Source organism: Rhopilema esculentum, chromosome 18 (genome assembly GCF_057945365.1).
Source record: "Rhopilema esculentum isolate cy_ngs chromosome 18, ASM5794536v1, whole genome shotgun sequence".
In the NCBI taxonomy this organism is placed as follows: Eukaryota; Metazoa; Cnidaria; class Scyphozoa; order Rhizostomeae; family Rhizostomatidae; genus Rhopilema; species Rhopilema esculentum.
Genome location: NC_142832.1, coordinates 3,275,313 through 3,298,457, shown reverse-complemented (window position 1 = coordinate 3,298,457; position 23,145 = coordinate 3,275,313). Strand labels below are relative to the sequence as shown.

The following is a 23,145-nucleotide window of genomic DNA, read 5'->3' as shown; positions in this document are numbered from 1 at the left end:
TTAAATTATGACTTCGGAATATTAATTTTAGAAATTTTGAATTTTGAAAATTGCTCCGTTTTTAACCTTTATGAATTCTCCACAGGTATGTTGATAATAAATAAGTGGATGATGTTGATAACTCTAACATTTATATGTTGATTGTGCTCTCCTTCAGAAGCATGTTGAATGCAATTAGCATCTACTGGGATTGTGGGGCACGCTCTTTTTGTTATCAACTCCTGTGTGCAATAATAAATTATTTTCAACGCAGTTTAGCTCTTCATCATCATCGGCTTATTAGCTGGGGTGGCCCTGGGTGGCCCTGGGTGGCCCTGGGTGGCCCTGGGTAGCCCTGGGTGGCCCTGGGTGGCCCTGGGTGTACCCATGAATGGACAGTCTGTCTCTATCCTTCTCGATCTTCAGCCATTCTTGTCAGAGTAGAACGAGCCTCCTTCTCCATTCCATTTTTTAAGATTGCCCATCCAATTTCCCCGTGGTCTCCCCTTTCCTCTCCTTTCTTGTATTCTTCCTTCCAGTGGCGGACTGGCTCAGAATTTTTAACCGGCCACAAATATCTAGAGGGGCCCAGGTGGGTGTGGTCTGAAAATCAGGGCGTGGTCAAGTGAGCATTTCATCAAAATCGATCAATTTCTAAGCAACATAACATATGTAGCACTAATAGAAAAGTTGAGCTGTCGATTACAAATGGGTGCTGAGTACACTAATTGAAATTTAACATTAGATAATAAAAATTCTGTCTGATTTGGATTTAAGTAATTTTGCACAAGAGACTTTCTCGAAGAAAGAAAGTTAAAAGTTATAAGAAAACTAACCTAAGATGCATAAAGGATAGTAAGTTTAAATCACAGAATATCTGAGGTGTGAGGAATCTTTACTGAAATTTGAACTAAAGATGGCAGACCTAAAAATAGCAAACTAGAAAGGTAGGTGCACTGATTCGATTTTTAGAAGTTGTGGCTCACATGCGGAATATATTGAACGTCTATTGGGTTGTACAAATTTCTTTCAAAAATTCAAAATGGAAAAACGTGCTCAGCGACAAATACAGCCAAAGCGAATCATTTCTGTATACGAAAATTTGCTATCTTAATCATGATATTACCTAAATCATAGCAAGAAGGTTCCCTGTAGTTTTTGTGTAATCATCCGCTAAATTGGTTTGCTGTCCGTATTTTAGACTTAATACGTGCTTACAAACTACATTTTTCACAAAACTTTTAGGTTTATCATTTCGAAGACCGTTTCAATCAAATGCTACCAGAAATTGCATTTCTTTAATTTTCTTTCCAAGAAACCAGTGATAAGTCCTGTTCCCTTTTTGCATCAACTTTGCCTTCCTTTCTGAGAACCATTTGCGATTCGAAGTTTATTCGTACATTATGTGCAATTTGGCTAATTCTTGCCATTTTATTGACATCTTTTTATGTCAATTTTTCATTCCATAAGGCAAACCTTACCTGTTCGTGTTTTATACTAGACAGTCCAGCGCAAGCAAAAAAACTAGATTATTCGGTAAACGAATCTTTAAGACGATGCAGCAACCCCCGTTGAAGTATCATTCACATCGCATTATCTTAATGCTATGGCTTGAGTCAAAGAAAAAGTTAACGCCGAGTTTGTTACTCAATCACTCCTTACTTTTTTGTAAACTGGCAAAAATTTAAGTGCACTCTACAGTTAATGCCGGGTAGATTAACTGAACCTGGGTCTATGAAAAGTAAAAATTTTCAGAAAATTCCATCATCTTAAAAAGTCTCTTATTAACCTCTCATAACCTAAAAAAGTCATTCTTTTTTTAGCTTCGACCCAATTCATTTTATAACCACATGCTATGTTGTTTATTTAACCTCAGTTTTGATTCGTAATGGGACATCTTAAGGCCCCATATTCCTAAAATGGGGCCCTTTTTCTGCAAAGATGGGGCCCTTTTTGCCAGATTCTAAATGGGGGCCCACCGGCCACGGGCCAGTCCACCACTGCTTCCTTCCATCACCGGTCTAGCTGTCCCGCCTCCCCGTACAAGATGACCAAAGTACTAAAAGTTCTTGGTAGTAAGAAAGTATTTATCATCTCAAAATATATCTCCTTGATAGCGATGACACAGACGACTTTAGAAATGCAGACTGCAATATCAAGCCACTAAAATGGATAATTTCAATTTCAAATATTTAAATACAATACATGTTTATACATTTTATCTCTCATACATTTTATATATTTCACGGTATAATTTGGTTTACTGCATAAATCCCCTGTGTAACAAGCACAAAAATTGATTTTCTGAACAAAATTTGTCTTGGACTTGCAGAGGATGGGTGACTTAACCTGGCAAATGAGGGTTAAAGAGAACTGTTAACGAGAGGGAAACTTTCAAAGGGGGGAGCTTAACACTAGCTGAGGACAGAAAATCTTGCAGGGGATTTTGGGAAATGAAAAAATCCCCTGATAATTCGATTTTTCGAAAAGGGATGCATAAATCCCCTGGTCATGAAATTCTACACATGGTTCGGTTTTTACCGAGCATGTTACACAGGGGTCTTGCATACAAACATATTCACAAATCGTGTTACAAAATTATTTTGTATCGAATTAAAGCAAATTCAACAATATCTCGGAAAATTTCAATCAAAAATACATCCTGATAAATTTGACTAAGCAAATATTGTGTCAATGATGTCATAATTTTCTAGATGAGCGCAATTTTGCATGCTTGATGCTATAGACTATCTATGCAAACTATCATGGTAATTTAAAGCAGAGAGTAAGTACAGGTCTACGACCTTTATGCTTCCTAACACATTCCGTCAGTGGCGCATGCAGATTTTGAAAACTTGGGGGGGGGGTTAATCTGATAAAAATAGGTCCTCAGGAAAATTATATGCAGCCACTTCCTATATAATTCAAAAAAGAAGGATAAAGTGTTGTTGTTGAATATGCTGGAGTAGGAAATCGTTGGGTCTTTGGACAATCTTGTAGGTCATATGAGGGACAAATCTGGGTTTCTTTTCAAAACTGCCTTTCATTTTTCATAAGATATTATATCCCAGAAGAAATTAATCTTTTTATCCAGCTTGATAGAGCTGTAATGAAGAGAAGAGACTGCCAAGTTATTGTTTCCATCTCTTTATTAAATCCTGTTATTCATTCTGACATTCGACCAGGCACTGCGGAGCTTTGAGAAAAGTAGGGGTCTAAAAAAGTTGGGGGCTCATATATTAATATTTTGCATATTTTGCAAAATTTGCAAAAATATATCAAATTTTGACATGTCCGTTGACGAAGGTTAAAGAATGTCTTTGCAACACTCCTGGGTGGGAAATGCATCTCTTTATAGCGCGGTATATTGAAGTCGCTATTCCAAGAAAAGCACAAAATACTTCTAATATTGTAAACCATATCCTGGATATTCAATTTATAACGTGAGTGTGGTACCCAGGGTAGCAAAACCAGTTGAATTAGTTACAAATTCACTGAGACATTTCTAACCACTATGATTTGGATTTGGTTCTAACTAAGAAAACTTGGGTCTTTGTCTGTCATTAGCCAAACGATAGCCAATTTACGACTGGTTAAATATCTAGAGGGTTTTGGCGTCTTTTAAGGTTATGCGGTCAAGTACAAATGTCTAAGCCGAGCCCTTAATGAAAGACAAAGAGATGAATAAAGCAATCAAGACTAAGCTACTAGGAGTACGGTCAAAAGCAGACAAGTTGAAGTTACTTTTTCCAGAAGGTGCGAGTTCCTTCTCATAGGTTATATTGCATGAATTTGATGGACATGACATGATGTTGCACCTTCGATGGCTGGGGCACCGTATGTTACAATTACCACCAAAGCAAAAGACCGAAGCTTCATAGCCACCAACAATTGAAATTTGGCAATAACCAGAAAAGCATAAAATGATACATGAATAGGAGCTGCATGTCATTTGGCAATGCGAGTCACAAGTAAGGCGACATTCCATGGGTGCGTCGCATGTCATTTTCGAGCAGTACCCAACTTCGCAGTTAGAATTGCACTGTAAAAAGGAGTAAACAAATCTTTTAAAAAACAGTTCTTCAATGATAATAAGTGCAGAGAAGTGCGTTTATGATACTGGAAAGCTCTTACCTCAAATCTTATCTAAAAGGGCACTAGTACTAGGTTGATGTTTTTTGCTTAATGCTTGATGATTTTGAATGTCAGTTACGCATCAAGGATGCTTTGGTTTGTAGTGGGAAAACGGAACTTTTAACTCTTCCCTGCGTAGAACCAATTACGGCTTTTACGTATGTCAGGATTTCCCAGAGAGGTCAGTCAAGGGCTTCGGTAAAGCTCGAGACAGATACTAAATACGTATTTTCTTGTACAAGTACAAAGACTATTTGAGGGCATTAAGATCTGCATCATAACTACGCCGCAATAACCCAATTAAAAACTATACGGTACTTGAGACCGAAGAGCTTACCATATTTGCTTTGCATGCCATAACGTCACAGTGTCCTTTAGAGCAGTTTTGGGAACAAATTCTAGCCGAATCACAAGTCATGTTGCATGGAAACCCGGAGCACTCCTGTTTGCAGAAGGTACTCTTGCAGCCCAGATTACAGCTTTTACATGTTTTGTCACTCAACGACGCCAAAGCAAGATAAGGATAGAAAACCAAAACCAAGATGAGCACGGGAAGGGCCTGGTGTAGATGTAGCATATTGTCTTGCTTGTATCTGAAATGACATATTCAAATACCTTGATTATCTTCAGACATCTACCATCTACGACAGGAACATAGTGCGTGATCCCGTAGGGGGGGATTGGCAGGCGCATAAGCCAAAACGAGGTCTTTCTTATCTCTTTCTGAAAAATAGGGGCACATTTCTCTATTAGTGGGGGCACGTTTCTCTATCGATTATATAGGAAACAGGGGGCTATGGCCCAGGCCCCACGCTTTTGATTGCCAAAAGTGGTCCTGCAGACCTGCACCTAAGAAAAAAAACAAGAAATTGAAAATAAAAAGGACCCCCAGCTTCTAAAACCGCCAGATCTATGTGCCCCTTGTCTCCTGGTTCCTACGTCTATGCACGACTAAATCAGCTTAGGATTCCCATTAAAGATTCTTTTTATCCTACCATCGGTTTGTTGTGATCACTTTCAATGTATATGATATGCATAGATAAAACCTTACGTAATATCTTATCATCCTGAAAAAGATGACAGCAACGCTTCAATTAATGCATTGTTCGCTAAATTTCTAAATGCAATTATTTGTTGGGCTCTGAAAATTTCATGCTTTTTTAGGACAATGTGCGAACTTGGTATCTGTTTCAGGACTTACACCCCAAAACAGCTTTCGATGGTCCTATAAAAATTGTACAAATAAACCTCCCAAAACACTATCTTATTAAAGTTAATAAGACTTTCTTTAATATTAGTTTATTTCATCAGTAGAAACTGTAATTAAATGCATGCACTAAAGACCAGGAGAAATGTAAAGCTACTGAAAAGAATAAACACGTGAGTGGAACATCAATGCTGATATCGAACCAAAGAATTAGCGCTGGAGCTATATCGAAACTGCATGACTAACTAAATAACGTACCTTCTTCAAAAATGTATCTCTTTACAGTAACGTTTCCAGGCAGTTATGGTTTTGTCAAAATTCAGATGCTAATATCTGGCTTATGAAAGCCTTCAGTTGTTTAATGTGATATAGCCGTACAAGCTTTTATTCACTTATCTACAAAAACAGTGGCAGTGATAACTCCCATGAAAAACGTACATTTAAAACCACGTGGCTCAAAGGCAATTAAAATTGTTAACTTATTGCTACGACTTTTCATTTAACGCATCCGTTGCTTACTGACGCGTAAGAAAAAACTTTAAAAATTCAACCCAAATCCAACTGACACTTCAACCGTCTCATGTCTAACATCCGGGATTGGTTGTGGATCACAGAATGTGTAATTATTTCGAGGAACCGAGCTATATCACAGATATATGAAACACGCAGAGGCGGAAATTCAAGTTTGTTTCATCGGGGCTCATCATCAGTGATGACTCATGATGACTTTCAAACAAGAAGAAAGAGACAACAAGATATATAACGAATGTATTAAAACCGAATAAACTTTAATAATCTACATTTTTTTAATTAAAATACGATTTGAAGAATTCCTTGCCCACTGAAACCAAACATGGAAGTTTGAGGCATTTGGTGGCGCCGGGTGTAAGTGGCACTCAACCCAAAAAATTTGGGACCACGCCCACTTTATATCAGAGAAACGTAATCGTCATCAATTTTAAAGTTTTAAAATCGGGAAGGCATAATTATCCACTGATCTGGTTAGACCCCCAAAAACTATCGACAGGTTTGGGTTGGTTGCAGTTTAAAGCGGTTCACAGTCCGCGAGCATTTTCAAATTCTTCAACTTTTACGCACGGAAACCAAGGAGTTAATACAGGGCCTCCGACGAAGGGGGGTTGAGGGGGGGGGCGGGGGCCATAGCCTTTTCATTTTTTGCAAAACAATAGAGCTTTTTTCAAAACCTTTTGTTATTAGTGTTATATTTTCCGTTGCCCCCCCCCCCCAACTTTCCATCCTGTGTCGGAGCCTATGAGAAAGCAAGAATTCAAAACTGAATCTGTCCGATTTTCCGATGACTAGCATACTGTCTTTGTAACGGCCATCATGTCCAATCAACTTGTGATACCCAATACGGCATGAGTGAATACTGTAATCCTTTATGTAAATTGCAAGCCTGGGCATGAAAAATAAAGGTATAGTTTTTCTTAACATTTCTCTGTGGTATTGTCATAGATATTGTCCATCATCTCTGTGGTATTGTCTGAAAGGGTGTGGTTTCAAAATGTTAACCTCTTGTGGTCTTGTCGCTAGCAATACTTCCTGTTTATTTTCAAAGTACTTCCGTTAAGTACTCTTTTATACCAGAGACAATAATTATCTCTTTGCGTCAAGAATGAAAAATAGGCGAATATTTCAAGAAAAACATGTTATCTAATTCTATCCATTCTATCCAAGCTGTTGTTTTCACAAAAATGTCCCTGAATTAATGATGTAATATTTGGCCTATTTGTTTCTCGCCAAAAACGTCAGCATTGTTTGTTTTTTTTATACATTTACGTATCCCTGTTCTGTTATTATTGACAACATAAGCAGAGCGAGCTTGCATTGCTATTTTAATACATCAATAACTTGGTTAGCTTTGCTATTCAATTCCACTAAGACTGTTTACTTAAACCCCAGCGAATGCTCAAATAAGCATGTACTCAAATAAAAACATCAGTGGGAGTTCAATGTCTTGATAACCCAAACATGGATTATCATATCTCAAATTAATTACACTTTTTTATAAGAATAATTTTATAAGAACACGGGCCTCAAAATTGGTCAAAAGCTAAGAACAAATCAAGAATAAGCAGAGGCTCAGCTATTGTAAAATGTAAATTTTTTTATAAATTTTCAATTTTGCATGCAAATGAAGGTTGTCTCAGTCACTTTGTTGGCAAATGGCTTATAAAAAAAGAGTGTATCTCGAAAGGAGAGCTACACAAGTCCGCATGAGTACTCGAAGCCAGAAAATTAAAAAAATTAATTGAAAAAAACAAAATGATCCATACTTTCAGGAAATTTCATCAAAATGTTTGGCTTGCTGGCATAAAAATTTAGGCAAAGAGAGTAAAAATATACTTGCCTCATGAAAGTAAAGCATTTATACGGAAGCGAAACACATGACAATGTCATGAACATTTGAAAACTAAAGAAACATCGACGAGTGACAATAATCTAATCTCCTAGCATAAAGAATTACATATAGGACTCTCTTAAACTCTCAAGTTACAATGAGTCTTGAATTCTCCCAACATTTGTTAGCTAACTGTCAGTACTTACCGAGATTGTGACACACCATGGAATGACGTCGGAAAAGTGACAGGTCACTCCACAAAGTAACCCAATTTAACAATACTCCCACGTGTCCACAGACTCAGTTGCCAAACCCAAATTTCTCTCTTCCGATTAAAAATAGTAACGAATTTACTTTCTCAATTTGGGGGTATCGGTATACCGCAACTATTTCTGTTTTAAGCAATTTTTAACAGTTCTAAGACTATATAGCTTCATCAGTGATAGGACAAGAGTGCGAATTACCCGTTGTCCGTGGAGATGACAATTTTAGTGGCTTTTCATAGTTTTGAACTTTGTAAACATTGTCACACTAACGTCACTATCTGATCGGGCCCAGAGGCCTATCCTATCCTATCTCATCGTATGTTGAGTGATGTTTTTTTTTATTCCCTCAGATGTTGTAGTTTCTCTACATACGTGTGATTTATATTTTGAAGGATAAACTGCGTTCAGAATAGCGTATTAAAATATTGTAAAAGGACAGAATTTCGTCAAGGAAACTTTTGCGTGGTTGCTGTTTGAAATTCATTTACGTGCTTGACATTCGTTCACACCTTGACCAATTTCCATGTAACAGCCTGTCTTGTGATCTGCTCCTTTGTTCTGTTTTGCTTGACTGTCCTAATTATCTTAATTGCTGTCGAGTAAAGTATTTGTTGGCTTTTTAAGTAATTCAGTCGTTGAATTTTTGTCGCTAGAGTTTAGACGTGATTTCAGATGTTCGGATAGCCGTTGTTATTTCGAGAAGTTTGAAGCATACCAGTTTTGCCGAAGTGACCCGTTTAGCCGTTGTTGAATTAGATGAAACTATAAGAACCGTCGAGCCAAGGAATCAGGACACCCTTATCAAATTCTGTACTTTCTATTACTGCCGAATCTGCGAACACAAGCCTGTAAAACCCTTGTAAATTCAGTGCTTTTACAATATTGCAGAAAGTCTTTGCAACGATTTTCTAAAACCTTCAAGCTTATATACACGATATACGCTATTCTCGTTAATTTTTCTCCTTTGTTTATCTATATTTGTTCTGTAAAAGTATCCCAATAGATACGATAAAATATACACAAATTTCTACTTTTGCTATTGATTTTCGCAACATTTTGTGCAAGAGCCCCCTTGTTATTTTGATAGCACTACACAGCGGTGTACGAAGCTGATTTTCACAAACCTGAGATTTGGCGATGAATCTGCTTCCAAGAATCCTTGAACACCCGTTGAAGCATCAATCTTTTAACTATGCAAACATGCTAAGGAATACGTATGCTCCTTTTAGACCGGCTCCATTGACAGATATCATATTTAATGTCATTTGTCCAGTAAAGTCATAATCTTTCGTTCTTATGGCAAGATAACCTAATACGCAGGGTCGCACATCTCACAGCCCCTCAAACGCCACAGGCGATGAATTTATGTGACTATTATCTACAGGCAGATTCCAAGCTCCATTTAAGTTTTCAGAAGAATACAAATAAGCTTTTTATTTAACCAAGCAGGGCCCACGCCAGAGGGGGGCCCTGCCTAGGGCATAACTATGAATAAATGGCAAACCAAAAATTTTGATTGGCGATGATGAGGACAAAATAAGATGCTTTCTAGTTTAAAGGAAACTGTTTCACGTTTTACGTGGGTGAAATATAAAATCTTGTCTTGTTTGTATCTTATGCAGGGGTGTAGAGCTGGAGGGAGTTAATGCAGTAGAGTTACCCTTTGCTACAATTTGCTATTGGATTTGAAATTTATTTGCAATTGCCCCCTTGTTCTTTTGATATCACTACTCTCCTGATTTATACAGTTTGCTTGTCCCATGCCCAAAGTGTTAGAAGCAAAGAAGAAAGATCCCCTACCCTCTTTTGAAACTCTTGTCCTTCAAGGAAACTTTGGATATGAGCTAAAATGCGAAATAACTTAAAAATATGATAAGTGCATGCCAGTGATAAGTCTTGCAAGCAGGAAATATATACCAGTTTAAAAACCACACAGTATCCAAACAAACTAAAGGTTTTGATGAGTAGTTTGAAGGGCCTAATTATTATCCGCTGTTTGACAAAAGCTGACAGTAACTAGTTTCTCCTTTCTAGCATGTGTGAATAGTTTTTAAAAAGGTATGAGGGCTTAGCTTCCTGAACATATAGGAAACATATATACGAGCTATGGATAGCATTTATACCAAGAGAAATGCTAAAAGATAAACAAATTTGAAAAGGTTAAAAATGAATAATACCATCAAACCATTATATACCAACACAATTTCTAAAAATAGCCACATCAATTGCTGAGCAACCAGGGTACTATGAAAAAGTTAATTCTGCTACTGAGAGTGTTAAGAGTATGAAAGTCAGTTGTTTCATCCTTTCCAAATCTACAATTCCAACTTCTTTGGCACTTCCCATGTAAAACCAGGTTTGAAATGACCATAAACACATGTGTCTCGGTAGATTGGCTTTCGCAATTCAAGCTCTCTGTAAAGGGAAAGGAAAGATAGAAGTAACAACCACTAGTTAAAGGATAGATTGGAGGATCAACAAATGCATCCAAATTTACCCAACTGAATTATCCCCTTGAAATTAGAGCTGTAATGAATAAATGACACCCTAGTATTGTTCATATGCAACACCAATAGGAATTGGCCATCTTGATGAAGACAGTAAAAAATAACACCAAGCAACAGTAAAAAATAACACCAAGCAACTGTAAAAAATAGCACTAAGCAACACAAGAAGAGCAAAATAAAACAATTTGCTTACTTCACAATAACACCAGGCCTAAGGTCAAAGTTCTTCTTGACAATTCTCAAAAGCTCGCTTTGTGTAAGAGTGGTAGTTCCATAGTCAAAAACAGTGATAGATAATGGATGTGCAATACCAATGGCATAGGAAATCTGGATGAGGCAACGTCTTGCAAGACCAGCTGCAACAATAGATTTTGCTATCCAGCGAGCAGCATAGGCAGCTGATCGATCCACCTGAAGGAGTCATATTTCTATATTTTCATATCTATACCATGTATTCATATTATGTTCTTAATTCATTAAGGTGTAAATTTAAAACTACTTTTTTACAGTATGGTGCTTGATGCCATATAGGCAGAGAAGTTGCCTGATATGTGCAGCTGGAAAATGAGTTGTAACCTATAACTATCCTGTTCTATAACCCAAATAAGGTGTAAATTGCATAAATATTGTCAACATGGAATAACACAGAAAATTAGCTGCTATTATGTGTTAGACATTTGTAGAACAAAGGCCCAAATTTTTTATCTTGGAGCTGGTTCTTAAGAAGGTAGCATTGTCTGTATAAAGATACAGCTTCTACACACAAAATTTTGATAGTTACACTAAAGAAAAATAGGCCTTTCCCGGAGACGCGCAAACCCCATGCAAAAATGTTTTGAGAGGGCTTTTTTCTGCCCACGCAGTTGTTTATAACAACGCTCTCATTGAATCCATTTTTTCTCACTCTCTAATGTTTTAAATAAATAACATCATGTCAAAGAGATATATGGTTTTTATAAATATTGGTATAAGAAGGAAATTTCTGTTTCTTTTGACATCAAATGTTAACAAACTATAGATTTACATGTTACAACTAGCAATGGAATAGGAAATGGTTGTGCAGGAAAGGAATAACAGATATCAGAAAATAGCAAGAATGAGAATAATTGTTACACAACATTGTCAAGTACGAAATTTGTGTTATGAATACACTCATTTTTTATAAGAAACACAGTATAAGAAACAACAACTGGGCAGTTGGAAAGGAAATTAAAAAAGTTTCAGAAATAATTCGTTTTTGCTCTTGACTCTTCAACAAGGTAAGAGATAAGCAGTTGTGATTTGTCCAAAACATAGAACCAATCATATACCCTTTCTGAACTCTCTTGTTAGTTTTCATCCGCATTTCTGCTTCCCTGTATGCTTTGAGGTTTATGTATGTTATTTGCCGATCTTTATCATGTTATTTTTTTTGCTTTTCTGTGCTTTTTTCAGACAAAGAAACTCTTAAGAAAGAAGGAGTACTGGAATTTCCTATACCATTGAGAAACTGGAGTACTTCAAGTCGACCTTCATTTCTTATATAAGAAGTGTGCTTCAGTTATTCTTTCTTGAATTTTAAAAGCGAATCAACTTTATTTTCCATTACCCTTTGAATAACATTGTCTTTCTTGCTCTCTTTCTTTTTTAATAGAGATGAGTTTCGTTAGATACTACTCAATATATCTGTTTTTCTACACAAAACGTTGCCATTTTGCAAAAAAACCAGATATCTCTTTTGTCATTTTAAGGAGTAGTGACGCACACAAAACTGTCTTCTTAATAAATCATAAATCATGTTTACAAGTAGAAAAGATAATTTATTTTTTGGCTTGTATATACTCAAATATAAATAGATAAACAACAAATCCTGCAAGGGCTAAATAGCCCACGCAGCCAAACCAGCAGAGGTCTTTTTTAGCCCGCATGCTTTTTATTCCCGAAGAGGCCTGGAAAAACCTCCCGTATCCACCTTAACAAAAACTATGATCTGAAGTCTCAAAACAGAGGTTGTGCAAGCCCGCATGCCTTTATTCACTAATATGTTTCATGTCACGCAAGCACAAGCTGAAGAAAGTTTTCAAGGTAAAAACTTAATATATTGAACACTGTAATATATTTTACACTTGCCTTGGAAAAGTCCTTTCCTGAAAAGGCACCACCGCCATGAGCACCCCAGCCACCATAAGTATCTACAATGATTTTCCTACCAGTAAGACCAGCATCTCCCTACAAGCAAAGTTAATATCTTCAAACATGAGAATTAACACACTTAGTGCAGGCCCTTAGAGACAGGGCACAAAAGCTAAATCAAACAACTGCTAGTGGGCCAAGAACATTTTAAGAGCTCCACCAGTCTAGTGCAGACCTGGGAATTTTGTTCTGATTATATTTTCCCATCTGACCTACACCACAATGTCATATACTTTTATAAACATTTGTGTTATAACTAGATGTTTCTAATAATCAATAGCAGCTGAAATATATATAGTATAAATTACCCTTTTCCTTTTAGTCTTACCTTTTTCCTCCATAAATCCCAACAGCTCTTTTTAATTTATTTCTTTCCATTACTGTCCATTTCTTATCAATGTTGCTTATTATCAATATTTGTCGTTCTGACTTATGAGAAACAGTCATCCGGTGTGAAGGTCATCAAAGGTTTACAGAACAATGGACTTTAAAGAAAATTTGTTGCGGATTGCAGAAATCTGGCAATTTCTGGACAGAACGAAAGAACTCTAGACATTTGCCGGATGCAGATTTTTTTTTCAAAAATGAAGATTTGGATACAGAATTTTTATAAAGTTTTAAGTGCTTATGGAATTCTTCACCTGTAACTTCACTTGTAAAAACATCTTTGAATAAGAGTCCTATCAACATTTTTAATAAGTTGAATTTTGGCTAAAAATGACCAAAACTGCAGTTTTTTATCCCCTTGGTGGCCTCCTTTTTTGATAGCACTGGTGTTCTGAAAAAATGTTCAGCTAGAAGGCCTTGAGGGGAATACTTGCCCAAGCTTTGAGAATATGTGAATTGAACAATAGTGACATCTGTTGCTAACTTTTCCCTAAGTGTTCTAACTTTCTTTTGCAGACGATTACATGTTTTTTGCAAGGGCAGTCAATAGCCAAGTTAATAATTTGGTGAGGGTGATGGCATGGGTGACCATTTGTGTGGATCGAAAAGGCCTGCTTTAGATTGAACTAGACAACTAATGTATTGAGCCATATTAATTCCTAGCAGTCAATGGGGCTAAGTATGTCAATCATCTATGCTACTGTTCCACTCAAGGGCAGCTAATTTGCAAAAAAGATCCTTACAGCATTTATTCCGCAGACATAAAAAATTCTCCTATCTTTTGAAGTTCATTTCTTTCAAGTTGAAATGAATTTGACAAGAAACATATAAAAGTTTTCTCATTACCTGTTAAGCTTTTGAGTTTAGCAGACTTTATCATATATATCTGTGTTAATCTGAATCAAAACAATGGTTCACCTGTGGACCTCCTTCATGGAAACTGCCAGAAGGTTGCATGTGGTAAATTGTTCTCTTATCCAAGTATTTTGCAGGGATCACAACCTGAAAAATGAGAATAAGAAAGTTTGGTCGTTCAAACTTCAACAACAGATTTTTAGAATTCTAGCTTGTTTCTTTACAAGAAGCTGCATAATAAGCAACTAGGAGAAAAAGATAAGTTTTAAGTAGTGGTTTTTATGTGTCAAAAAATGTTGTTCTAACCCTGAATTATAAAAAGCAGGGCGTAAATCTTGCTTCCACTTATTTTCCAGCTACAAAAAAGGGAGCACTGAGAAGGCTAAGACAAAATATTTTGGAATCATGGTTTGGTTAGTGTAAACCTTCTCACAGTGGCTCATGATATACATTGGGCATGCAATGGCTAAAAAAGATGCACAAAAATTAAATACTTTTGACCCCTTCCCCCTTCATACTTTCGTGGACACACCCTCTGCATGGGTACACTTGTTCAATTTTCTAAGGAAGATACTTGATCATGACTCCTGCCTTGTTTATAGGTTAGTCCTGAGCATTTCAGCCTTTTGCATAGATCAGCTTTCTTGGGGTTCTCTTGTAGTTATGATTTTTGAAATGGAACAAGTCCTAACTCATTACCTTGACAATTTTTTCCATCAACTCTTTTTTAATGTCTTCTAAGGTAATATCAGGGTCTGTTTGAGTAGAAATGACAACAGTATGAACTCTAAGGGGGACGCAGGCTCCATCATCCATTTTGTACTCAACAGTGACTTGTGTTTTAGAGTCAGGCCTCAACCAGGACATGGTTCCATTGCGGCGGTTCTCTGCAAGTTTCTTATTAAGTCCATGGGCTAAAACGACAGTTAAAGGCATAAGCTCCTCTGTTTCATCTGTTGCATACCCAAACATGAGACCTTGATCACCAGCACCAATGTCCTCTTCTTTATGGTTAATGTATACAGCCTCTGCGATTTCCTGACTCTGCTTCTCAATACCAACTAAGACATTACATGTTTTGTAATCAAAACCTGCAAGACAAGAAGTGTTGTGAGAGACATTTTTAAAGAAGATTTTTTGAATGACTAAACTAAAAGAAAATACCCACAAATTGTCTGCACAATTGGATCAGGGCCACAAACAAAAGTAAAGATTCAAATAACTGTGTTCTAATGTCCATAAATATGTCTGTGTTCAAATTATCCAATAATTATCCAAACAAAGGTACAACAAAGCCGAAAGCCCTATAAAATTTACCTTTTGATGAGTCATCATACCCAATATGTTGGATTGTGTCTCTTATTACTTTCTGGTAATCAACTGTAGCATGGGAAGTTACCTCACCAACAACCATAACCATTCCTGTCTTTGCAACTGCCTCTGAATATAAAATTATACTGGTTGTAGATATAAAACAAATGATAATTGAGTATACTAAGGGAAAAATGTAAATTTTCCTGGAAGAAAGAGGCCAACTTAATGCTGCAAGTTGAGTAGGTCAGCAATAGAGAACATAACTAGAGACGCTGGCCAATTCAATAACAAGGGTTACCAGAGACACTGGAAGAGCTGTAGAGCAGGAGGTTAAGTGCAAAGAAAGGGGAAACCAAAATATCAAGGTAAAGAAAATGGCTAAATTTTGCAGTTGCAACAGGGTAACTGCCCCCTGCTTTGGTGTCCCTAAGGGTCATTTAATATGAATGTTGGTATCAGCCAAGGACGACTGAGCACATAACAGATTTCAGGGGCTAAACATGCTTAATTCGAGAGCAAGGTGATTTTATATATGGTTTTAGGTATTATTAGGAGATTATTTGGAGCCCCCTAAGCCCCCTCCCCTCCCCCATGCTTCTATGGTCCATGATATCAACATATCATTGTATCGTGTCATCGTATCATCCTATCGTATCAACGTATCATGTTACAAAGTATCATGTGATCATGTAGGCAACAAATCCGAACAAACCCAAGGAGACTAGCGTGATGAAATCTGATACGAAATAAATCCATGTTTTCATGTTCACACTCTGACAAAGCTAATCACATGACATCTATGACAAGGTCTTCTGGCCCCATTAAAATGGTCACGGGGCATTGACATACATACCGCAAGCAACTTTGGCGTTCGGGTCCTGGGCAAGGTGAGCATCTAGGATGGCATCCGAAACTTGATCGCATAGTTTATCTACAAATAGACATCAAGACTGAATCTTAGCTCAAAACGAATGCACGGTTGTTGTTCAAGCCGGCGCGTAGGAAACTCCCCTTTCGCGCTTTATTCTAAGAAAAGAGCTCGCTTTTTAATTGCGACAGCTACGATGTACGAGGAATTTTCCCCAAAAAGCTACGGAAAATGGCAAAGTCATTTCGAAACCACACCGGCCTTTTCAGTTTACTCGTCACACCTTCTCAACCACGTGCCCACATGCCGGTAAAATGATATGAATTTCATCATCTTTAACTTGTTCAATAACAGTTCGATGCAACTACACCATCATGCAAAACAAAACACTAAATAATAGTTAGAATTATCATAAAATACTTTTCGAAATTGCATAAAGTTGTTAAATTTACGTTAATAACAAAGTGAATAAAAAATTGTAATCTAGTAACAAACGGTTCTACGTAAAGGCACAACAGAGTCGAGTAAAAGTAACTTGTGGCCAACTGTTATACCCTGTAACAACACATTTATAAAAGTAGCTAGCTGAAAAGAACTTTCAAACGTTCAGTCAAGAATATATGCGGTTCAAATAACAGTTATATCAGCATATCAGCGATTTATAAAGCTGCCAAGATACAGCCGCCACATGGAAGACTGTTACAATTTAGCTTAAATAATAACTTGCCTGGGTGGCCTTCACCAACCGATTCTGAAGTGAACAAGAAGGTTTTTTCTGAGTCGTTTTTTGTGTTATTATCCATCTTTCGTGTGTTTAGAGTTGTGTGCAGTTGTAGGTGAGGTTTGTATGTAGGTTACACCTCTCTTGCACCGACCCACCGAAGCCAAGATGCCCTTGGCTTATCAATTTATAAAGCCCTTAAACCGCATAATAAATTATGACATAAATTAGCATGGACTTCTTCATTTGAAATGAAGTGTAACTGTATTTAAATGAGAAGGCGATCACTTTTTGCATTTGAAACTTTGATATCAAACCTGGCTATATGCAAGGCTAGGGAGAGGTTTTGCAAAAGATGATTTTTTTCTCATCAAAACCTATCCATAAGGCCGACACGCATAGATCTTGCAAATATCGAATATGAAAAAAAGTTAATTTTCTGACTTTCATTCTTTGTTCTTGAATCAAAATTGATAGGAATTCAACAATTTGCTTCGTTCGCCTCAAAGTATCACTCTCAGGAAGATTGCAAATTTTAGGCCCTCGTCCATCGAGAAATAGACATGGCGAATGACTTCAGGTGAGAGGTGACTTAATTTGCTTCAATCAAACTTGCCTTTCAATATCTAAAATCACAATGCAAATTAAAAGTAAGTATTTGTTCCTCTGAACATTGGATTTTGATGTGACGGTAGATATATAGAGTTTGTGTAAACCACCCTAGCCCTAACTGCCTGTCATAAAATACAAGACTTCTCTTTTAGAAAATGAAAAGGTTTTGAAAGTAAATACATAATTTTTACCTGGATGGCCCTCTCCAACAGATTCAGATGTGAATAGAAAATGCTCTTCAGGATGCGAGTGGTCTGCCTCGTCCATCTTGTTCGTCAGTCCAGACACCTTCACAGCTTCTAGGCCACGTGAAAATAAGAGAGGCGAGGTCGGGGATGGCATTTAGGTCAGCTTCTTCACGAGATGTCTTTCACCAGGGCTGAAGACAATAGAAACATTTGATGTCCAGTTTTTATTGACGTCCTATTCTATTGATGACAACAAAAACTGCTGATGCCAATTCAAATTGCACAATAGGGTCTCCTATTGGCTGAAAAAGTTCCCGGCACTGCTCATTTGTTTCTTTTATGATTTAAATGTTAGAATATATCAAAGAAAAGCTTCCAACGATTCTTTTTTTGCACCACATGATATGTGTGTTCATTCTAAAAAACAGCATCAACACTTTATCAAATAAAATTTTCTTCAAATTCTAGCCAAAACACTGCGAGTTTAAGTTTTAATGACCAGAATTTCCATAAGATAAGTTTTTAATTAGAAAACTTAGTTAATGAAAACATCCAACCAAACTTTGGCCATAATATTCAAAACTTCCGCCATTTAGACTAAAATATACTGGAATTAACATATGCATTATTGCAATAATCTATGCAAGAATGAAACTTAACACTGAAATTCTAGATTCATACCTAAAATAAAGTAAAACTACTTTGGTTCTTAGTTTCAAGGCAGAATTCTAGAGTCTACGAATAAAGAAAGTCAGAAGCATTCATTCTGCTATTTATATTGATATTAAATGAGATTGTTAGGGAAAATCGAATGATCGGAAGCCGCAACAGTGTCGCGTGTTTAGCTAATTTCAATGGTCTAGCACGACCGATGTTATCAAAAACAAGTTTGACTAGTTTGAAGTCTAGCACAGTCCAAGGTGTGTCCTATTGATTATGGAAGTACAGACCCAGACTCGCCAAACCTGTTTAACCAGAAAGGTCAGACAAGTCCCCGAGAAATCTTGTCTTACTGGTTTGACAGGGTCTTTGATGGACCATTGATCCGTCCTGTTCATCGAAGACCAAAGTCCGACATGAAAACAAAGAACTCACGATTTTCTCATATTTACTTACGGTCTTAAAAATCTTTGCATAATCGCGAATGCTGGTTATAAATAACTCAGTTGCCATGCAATCTTGTGCACACAAATAACAAGCTTAATTTCCTTATGATTCTCAGTAATATTGCAGATTGAAACTGGGAAATGTATATATCGTTTTTTCTCTTAAGAACGCCGCGGCGTTTATTACAAATTCTAAATTTTGGATGCGCCGTTCAAAAGACGCGGCGTTTATCAGAGGCCGGTTTTCAACACAAAATGAAAAGTTTGTCAAGGAAAATTGCAGACTTTAAAAAATGTTTCCTTTTCCCAAAAATACGCAATAAGGATTTTATGAACAATTTTTTAAAGTTCACAAAAGATGTGTTCACGTTATGGAAATGTCAAGCAATGTCAATATCCCTGTGTCCGTCAGAGTCCTCGTCTCATGACAACAACTTTCATTGCTTTCGAATAGTAAGCGTATTAACTATTCGTTACTTCTTGTTTGGTGTGTTTTCTAACGAACACCGCTTTTCAAGATGCAGCGTTCAATAGAGGACGGCGTTTATCAGAGGATGGTACGCTAGTAAATACGGTACGCTAGTAAAATTAGCGTAGAGTTTTCGATTCATATTTGACGTTTTGTTTTCTGAAGAGCGTCGGACGAAAAACTATGCTATACTATGTTTCAAATTTTTCCAATTTTTTCTCTTTCAAATTATTATTATTATTATAAAACACCTTTTTCATAAATGTATCTACTTTGTGTAACTCACAGGGCCTCCGACGAAGGGGGGGGGGGGGTTTATGTAATGGTCTGCAACATTCTTTCTCATTTCTTTCAGAAAGATACAAATTAAATTGTATGCCATGCCATGCCAATATTCTATAAACACGCAGTTTTTCTCTAAGAAACTCGCTATAAGAAACGAATAAGAAACTTAAGTACACGAATAGGAATGGACCCTGAAAAATCAAAAACTGCGAAATTTCGTGAAAATCTATCGATATGATTGATTGGCTTGCGCAAAACTTGAAATACAGAGAATGAAAATATACTTCCTCATTTGAGAACGGAAGTGAAAATCTTGACCGCAAAGCAATGGAATCATATCATTGAACCACAGAATTTATATTCTGTGATTTGAAGAGTCTCATTTTTGCAGCTGCGAACAGGGCCGTCGCTACAGTGACGTGGGGATGTGGTACCCCGTTGGAAAATATTTCATTACAGGGCTGCTGGAGCCAGGGGGCCACGGGGGCACAGGCCCCCCTAATTGTAAAAGTATAAACAGGTGCCCCTTTTTCGATAAATATATTGTGTGTACTTTTTCAATGCCAAATGTTCTGCCTTTAGAAACTAAGTAAAATAACATAACTCTTGGCGTTTTTGGAGGACCATTCACTGAAATTTCCTTTAATTCTGCCTTGGTCTTGATGCAAAAAACTCAAGCTCCTTGAAGGAGACTGCCATTTTCACGAGAAAACGTCCTTAGTATGTCTTCAGCAACAAACGCATTTGTTAAAGTTCCGTATCAAGTCCCTGGCTGGCGCAGTAAGTTGGTCCAATGTATATCGTGTGTGTTCCTGAAAGTAGAAACTGGACCCCTATATCTGATTCTGGGTTGAGTAAAATGTACTCTTTTGTGTGACGTTGCCAAAATTGTGGAACTCTTTTCACTGAGAATATTCAAGCTTGAGCAGGAATTTTTTATACCAATTCATAGTAGAACCATTCCTTTTCTTAAACTTATGTCAAGACAAGTTAAAATGCAGAGTTCACTAAATTTGATTTTAACAACAATCCCTTATTTTTCTTAATATATATTAATAAAATCAGACAGATGTAAAACTATAGCTGCAACATATTGTTTTCTTCACAACACTGTGTTAAATGTTTTTATGAAGATATGAAAAAGTTGTGTCCCTGCAATGAGTACATGCTAGGAAAGACTTAAAAAAGGACTTAAATTTCTTATCTAGGATTAAAACAATTTACAAGACAAGATGTACTACAAAATTTGTTGTACTTCAATTTGCCATTGATTTACCTAAAGAATAGTCTAAAACATCATATCAGAAATTTCATGTCCTTTTGTATACCTCTGAATGATTAAAAAAGCAACCCTATTTTCAAGATTCTATGTCCCAGAATTTCTAGTTTTCAGACCATGCTTTCATAGAGTTTTTCGGAACTCGCGTGTACTACACTTGACCAACTGACTGAGCCCGCCAGGATCAAGTCTAAGGAGTCTAAGGAGAGTTAATAACTTATTTCGTTCATAGTCTGATGAGATAAACCTAATCAATGATGCAAATTAAATTTTGTATGGCAGTGAAAAATGTGCCCAAACCTCCAGCCGATGGCGTGAAGATGACTTAAATTCAAAATTTTGTAGCTTTTAAAAAATATATCATTGAGGTGAACAAATTTATGTGTTTAAGTGGCGATGGGAAGGCGCAAATACCAAGGGAGATTAAATTGTTTAAATATAAAAGAAAGAAAATTAAAATATTTATTCGAAAGGGCTTTCGATAATCATAGAGACTGAGGCCCTGTTCAATCGATAGCGGATTCATTTCATATCGGATTCACTTACCCAATCCGATACGAATATAAAGCTCTGTTCACTTTCAGCGAAGATAGTTCTCACTATGTCCAACGTGTGTAATTATTTTTATAAATGTCTAAATTGACATGAAATCTGTACCATTCTTGGCACTTACAAATATTTCGGAAAAAAGATATTCGTGCCCTTTTTATTTGTTTTGCCCCCCCCCCCTGTTCAAACCTTCGTCCGGCGGCCCTGCGTAGGGGTGCTTCGTTTTTTACCATGTAGGGGTGCTTCGTGAGCAAATTTTCAGATTTGTTGGCAAATGCAGGCTGGTTATGAGTATCAAGCCATTAATATTGAACAAACATTGACGTTGTGTACTCGAAATTCTTTGGAGCCCTTTGGGAAACTTCAATTCTCATTGCTTTTCAGAGCCATTTAAACATGACGTCAATACTTTTAATATTGGGCTCCTATTTTTAGTTCTTCATGCTAAGAAATTTCCAAATAGTAACATTTTGTTGGGGAAAGTTTCCGCAGCTGCAAACAATGAGACACTCCGCTTTTTTGTTTTCATGACAATAAAAAACATTTGGTTCATTTAGTACACTGTTATAAAGGAATTATACTACAGTCTGGCAATGGTTGGAGGGCTCCTGCCCCTCCCCCCCCCCCAGCCCCCGGTTCCAACGAGCCTGTATCTATAAGAATAATTCAAGCTAATTCTATCCTTACATTTAACGAGAAAGTAGGAAGCCAGGCACCCTGACCCCCCTGTGAAGCTGGCCCTGTTCTTGGGGGAGTGGGGAGGCAAAGAGTTGTTACATTTTGCTTTGAGAGTCACTGGTCTCAAAAAAAGACTGGATCGAGCAACCTATTGCTCGAAAGACTGGAGCATGCGATCGTTCGCAAAAAATCAAACCTTGCAAACAGGTCAAAATCGCATTGCGAACGTTCGCGTGCGAATTTCAGACAAAAGATCGCATGCGATTTGCGAATTGCGAATTGCGAATTGCGAATGATGTGGAAATGGGCCTTATCGATCTTTCTCAAAAATGGACTACAACATTGAAATCTTCATCTTTAGATTATTTTATACTGAGAAAGTCACGTTTTTTGGACCGTTCGGTCTACTTTGTTTTGAATATTTAGTTATTTCTTTAGATTTGACCGGAATTTGCTGCTGCAGTTAAAAAACTTCACTACAGCAACAAATCCCTCTGATGAAGCCCCGAATGCTGGGGCGAAATATTAGCCATCACTTATTTGTATGTTTGTTGCCCTTATTGCGATTTCATCCTGTACCGTATGAGGCGTAGCTGGAGAATGTCGACAGGGACACAGCTTGAGAATGGTGAATTTCCTTAATTTTGGTACACTGTCCTAAAGTTTTGATGCAATTAAAAAACCAATGAGTTGAGTGGGTTGAGTGGGTCTGGGTTGAGCCAGGGCTGGTTGAGTGGGCCAAGGTTGAAAGGGCTTGGGTTGATTGGACCTAGGTTGATTGAGCCCGGGTTGATTGAACCTAGGCTGCTTAATCCCAGGTTGAGTGGGCCTGAGTTGAGTCTGCCCGGGCTGAGTGGGCCCGGGTTCAGTCAGCCCGGGCTCAGTCAGCCAGGTTTGAGTCAGCCAGGTTTGAGTCAGCCCATATTGATTGATCTCAGTCTGATTGAGCCCAGATTTATTGGGTCAAGGTTCAGTGGGCGCAGGTTCAGTGTGCCTTGGTTGAGTCAGCCTGTGTTCATTGGGCCCGAGTTGATTGAGCCTGGGTTGATTGAACCTAGGCTAATTAACCCCAGGTTGAGTGGCCCTAGGTTGAGTCAGCCCAATCTTAGTGGGCCCGGGTTGATTGGGCCTAGGTTGTTTTAGCCCAGATTGACTAGGTCTATCTCGGCCCGGGCTGAGTGGGCCCGGGCTGAGTCGGCCCGTGGTT

The 23,145-nt window shown here is 37.5% G+C and overlaps 2 protein-coding genes across 3 annotated transcripts; both read right to left on the bottom strand.

The window, feature by feature from the left end:
- Positions 1–121: 121 nt before the first annotated feature.
- LOC148958075 (uncharacterized) lies at positions 122–9,959 on the bottom strand. Its single transcript, XM_089113859.1, has 3 exons — positions 7,692–9,959; positions 4,451–4,706; positions 122–4,021 (listed from the first exon to the last, which is right to left on the bottom strand). The coding sequence occupies exons 1-3, from the start codon at positions 7,745–7,747 to the stop codon at positions 3,629–3,631; spliced, it is 705 nt and encodes a 234-aa protein (XP_088969985.1). The 5' UTR covers positions 7,748–9,959; the 3' UTR covers positions 122–3,628.
- Positions 9,960–10,098: 139 nt separating this feature from the next.
- Positions 10,099–17,735, bottom strand: LOC135680899 (S-adenosylmethionine synthase). 2 transcript variants are annotated; one of them, XM_065195121.2, is made up of 8 exons: positions 17,576–17,735; positions 16,037–16,114; positions 15,187–15,309; positions 14,569–14,960; positions 13,933–14,016; positions 12,565–12,663; positions 10,649–10,866; positions 10,099–10,363 (listed from the first exon to the last, which is right to left on the bottom strand). In XM_065195121.2, the coding sequence occupies exons 1-8, from the start codon at positions 17,724–17,726 to the stop codon at positions 10,264–10,266; spliced, it is 1,245 nt and encodes a 414-aa protein (XP_065051193.1). In that variant the 5' UTR covers positions 17,727–17,735; the 3' UTR covers positions 10,099–10,263. The 2 variants fall into 2 exon arrangements, with proteins under 2 accessions (XP_065051193.1, XP_065051194.1); XM_065195122.2 differs by lacking the exon at positions 17,576–17,735 and adding an exon at positions 16,779–16,951.
- Positions 17,736–23,145: the final 5,410 nt, after the last annotated feature.

Coding starts and splice junctions, on each gene's coding strand:
- LOC148958075 (XM_089113859.1), bottom strand. CDS start 7,747: ATGTTCATGACATTGTCATGTGTTTCGCTTCCGTATAAATGCTTTACT. Junction 4,707..7,691: donor AAATGCTTTACTTTCATGAG/GCAAGTATATTT, acceptor ATGTCATTTCAG/ATACAAGCAAGACAATATGC. Junction 4,022..4,450: donor TGGCATGCAAAGCAAATATG/GTAAGCTCTTCG, acceptor TCCTTTTTACAG/TGCAATTCTAACTGCGAAGT.
- LOC135680899 (XM_065195121.2), bottom strand. CDS start 17,726: ATGCCATCCCCGACCTCGCCTCTCTTATTTTCACGTGGCCTAGAAGCT. Junction 15,310..16,036: donor GAACGCCAAAGTTGCTTGCG/GTATGTATGTCA, acceptor TTTTATATTCAG/AGGCAGTTGCAAAGACAGGA. Junction 10,364..10,648: donor AGGCCTGGTGTTATTGTGAA/GTAAGCAAATTG, acceptor TTCCCTTTACAG/AGAGCTTGAATTGCGAAAGC.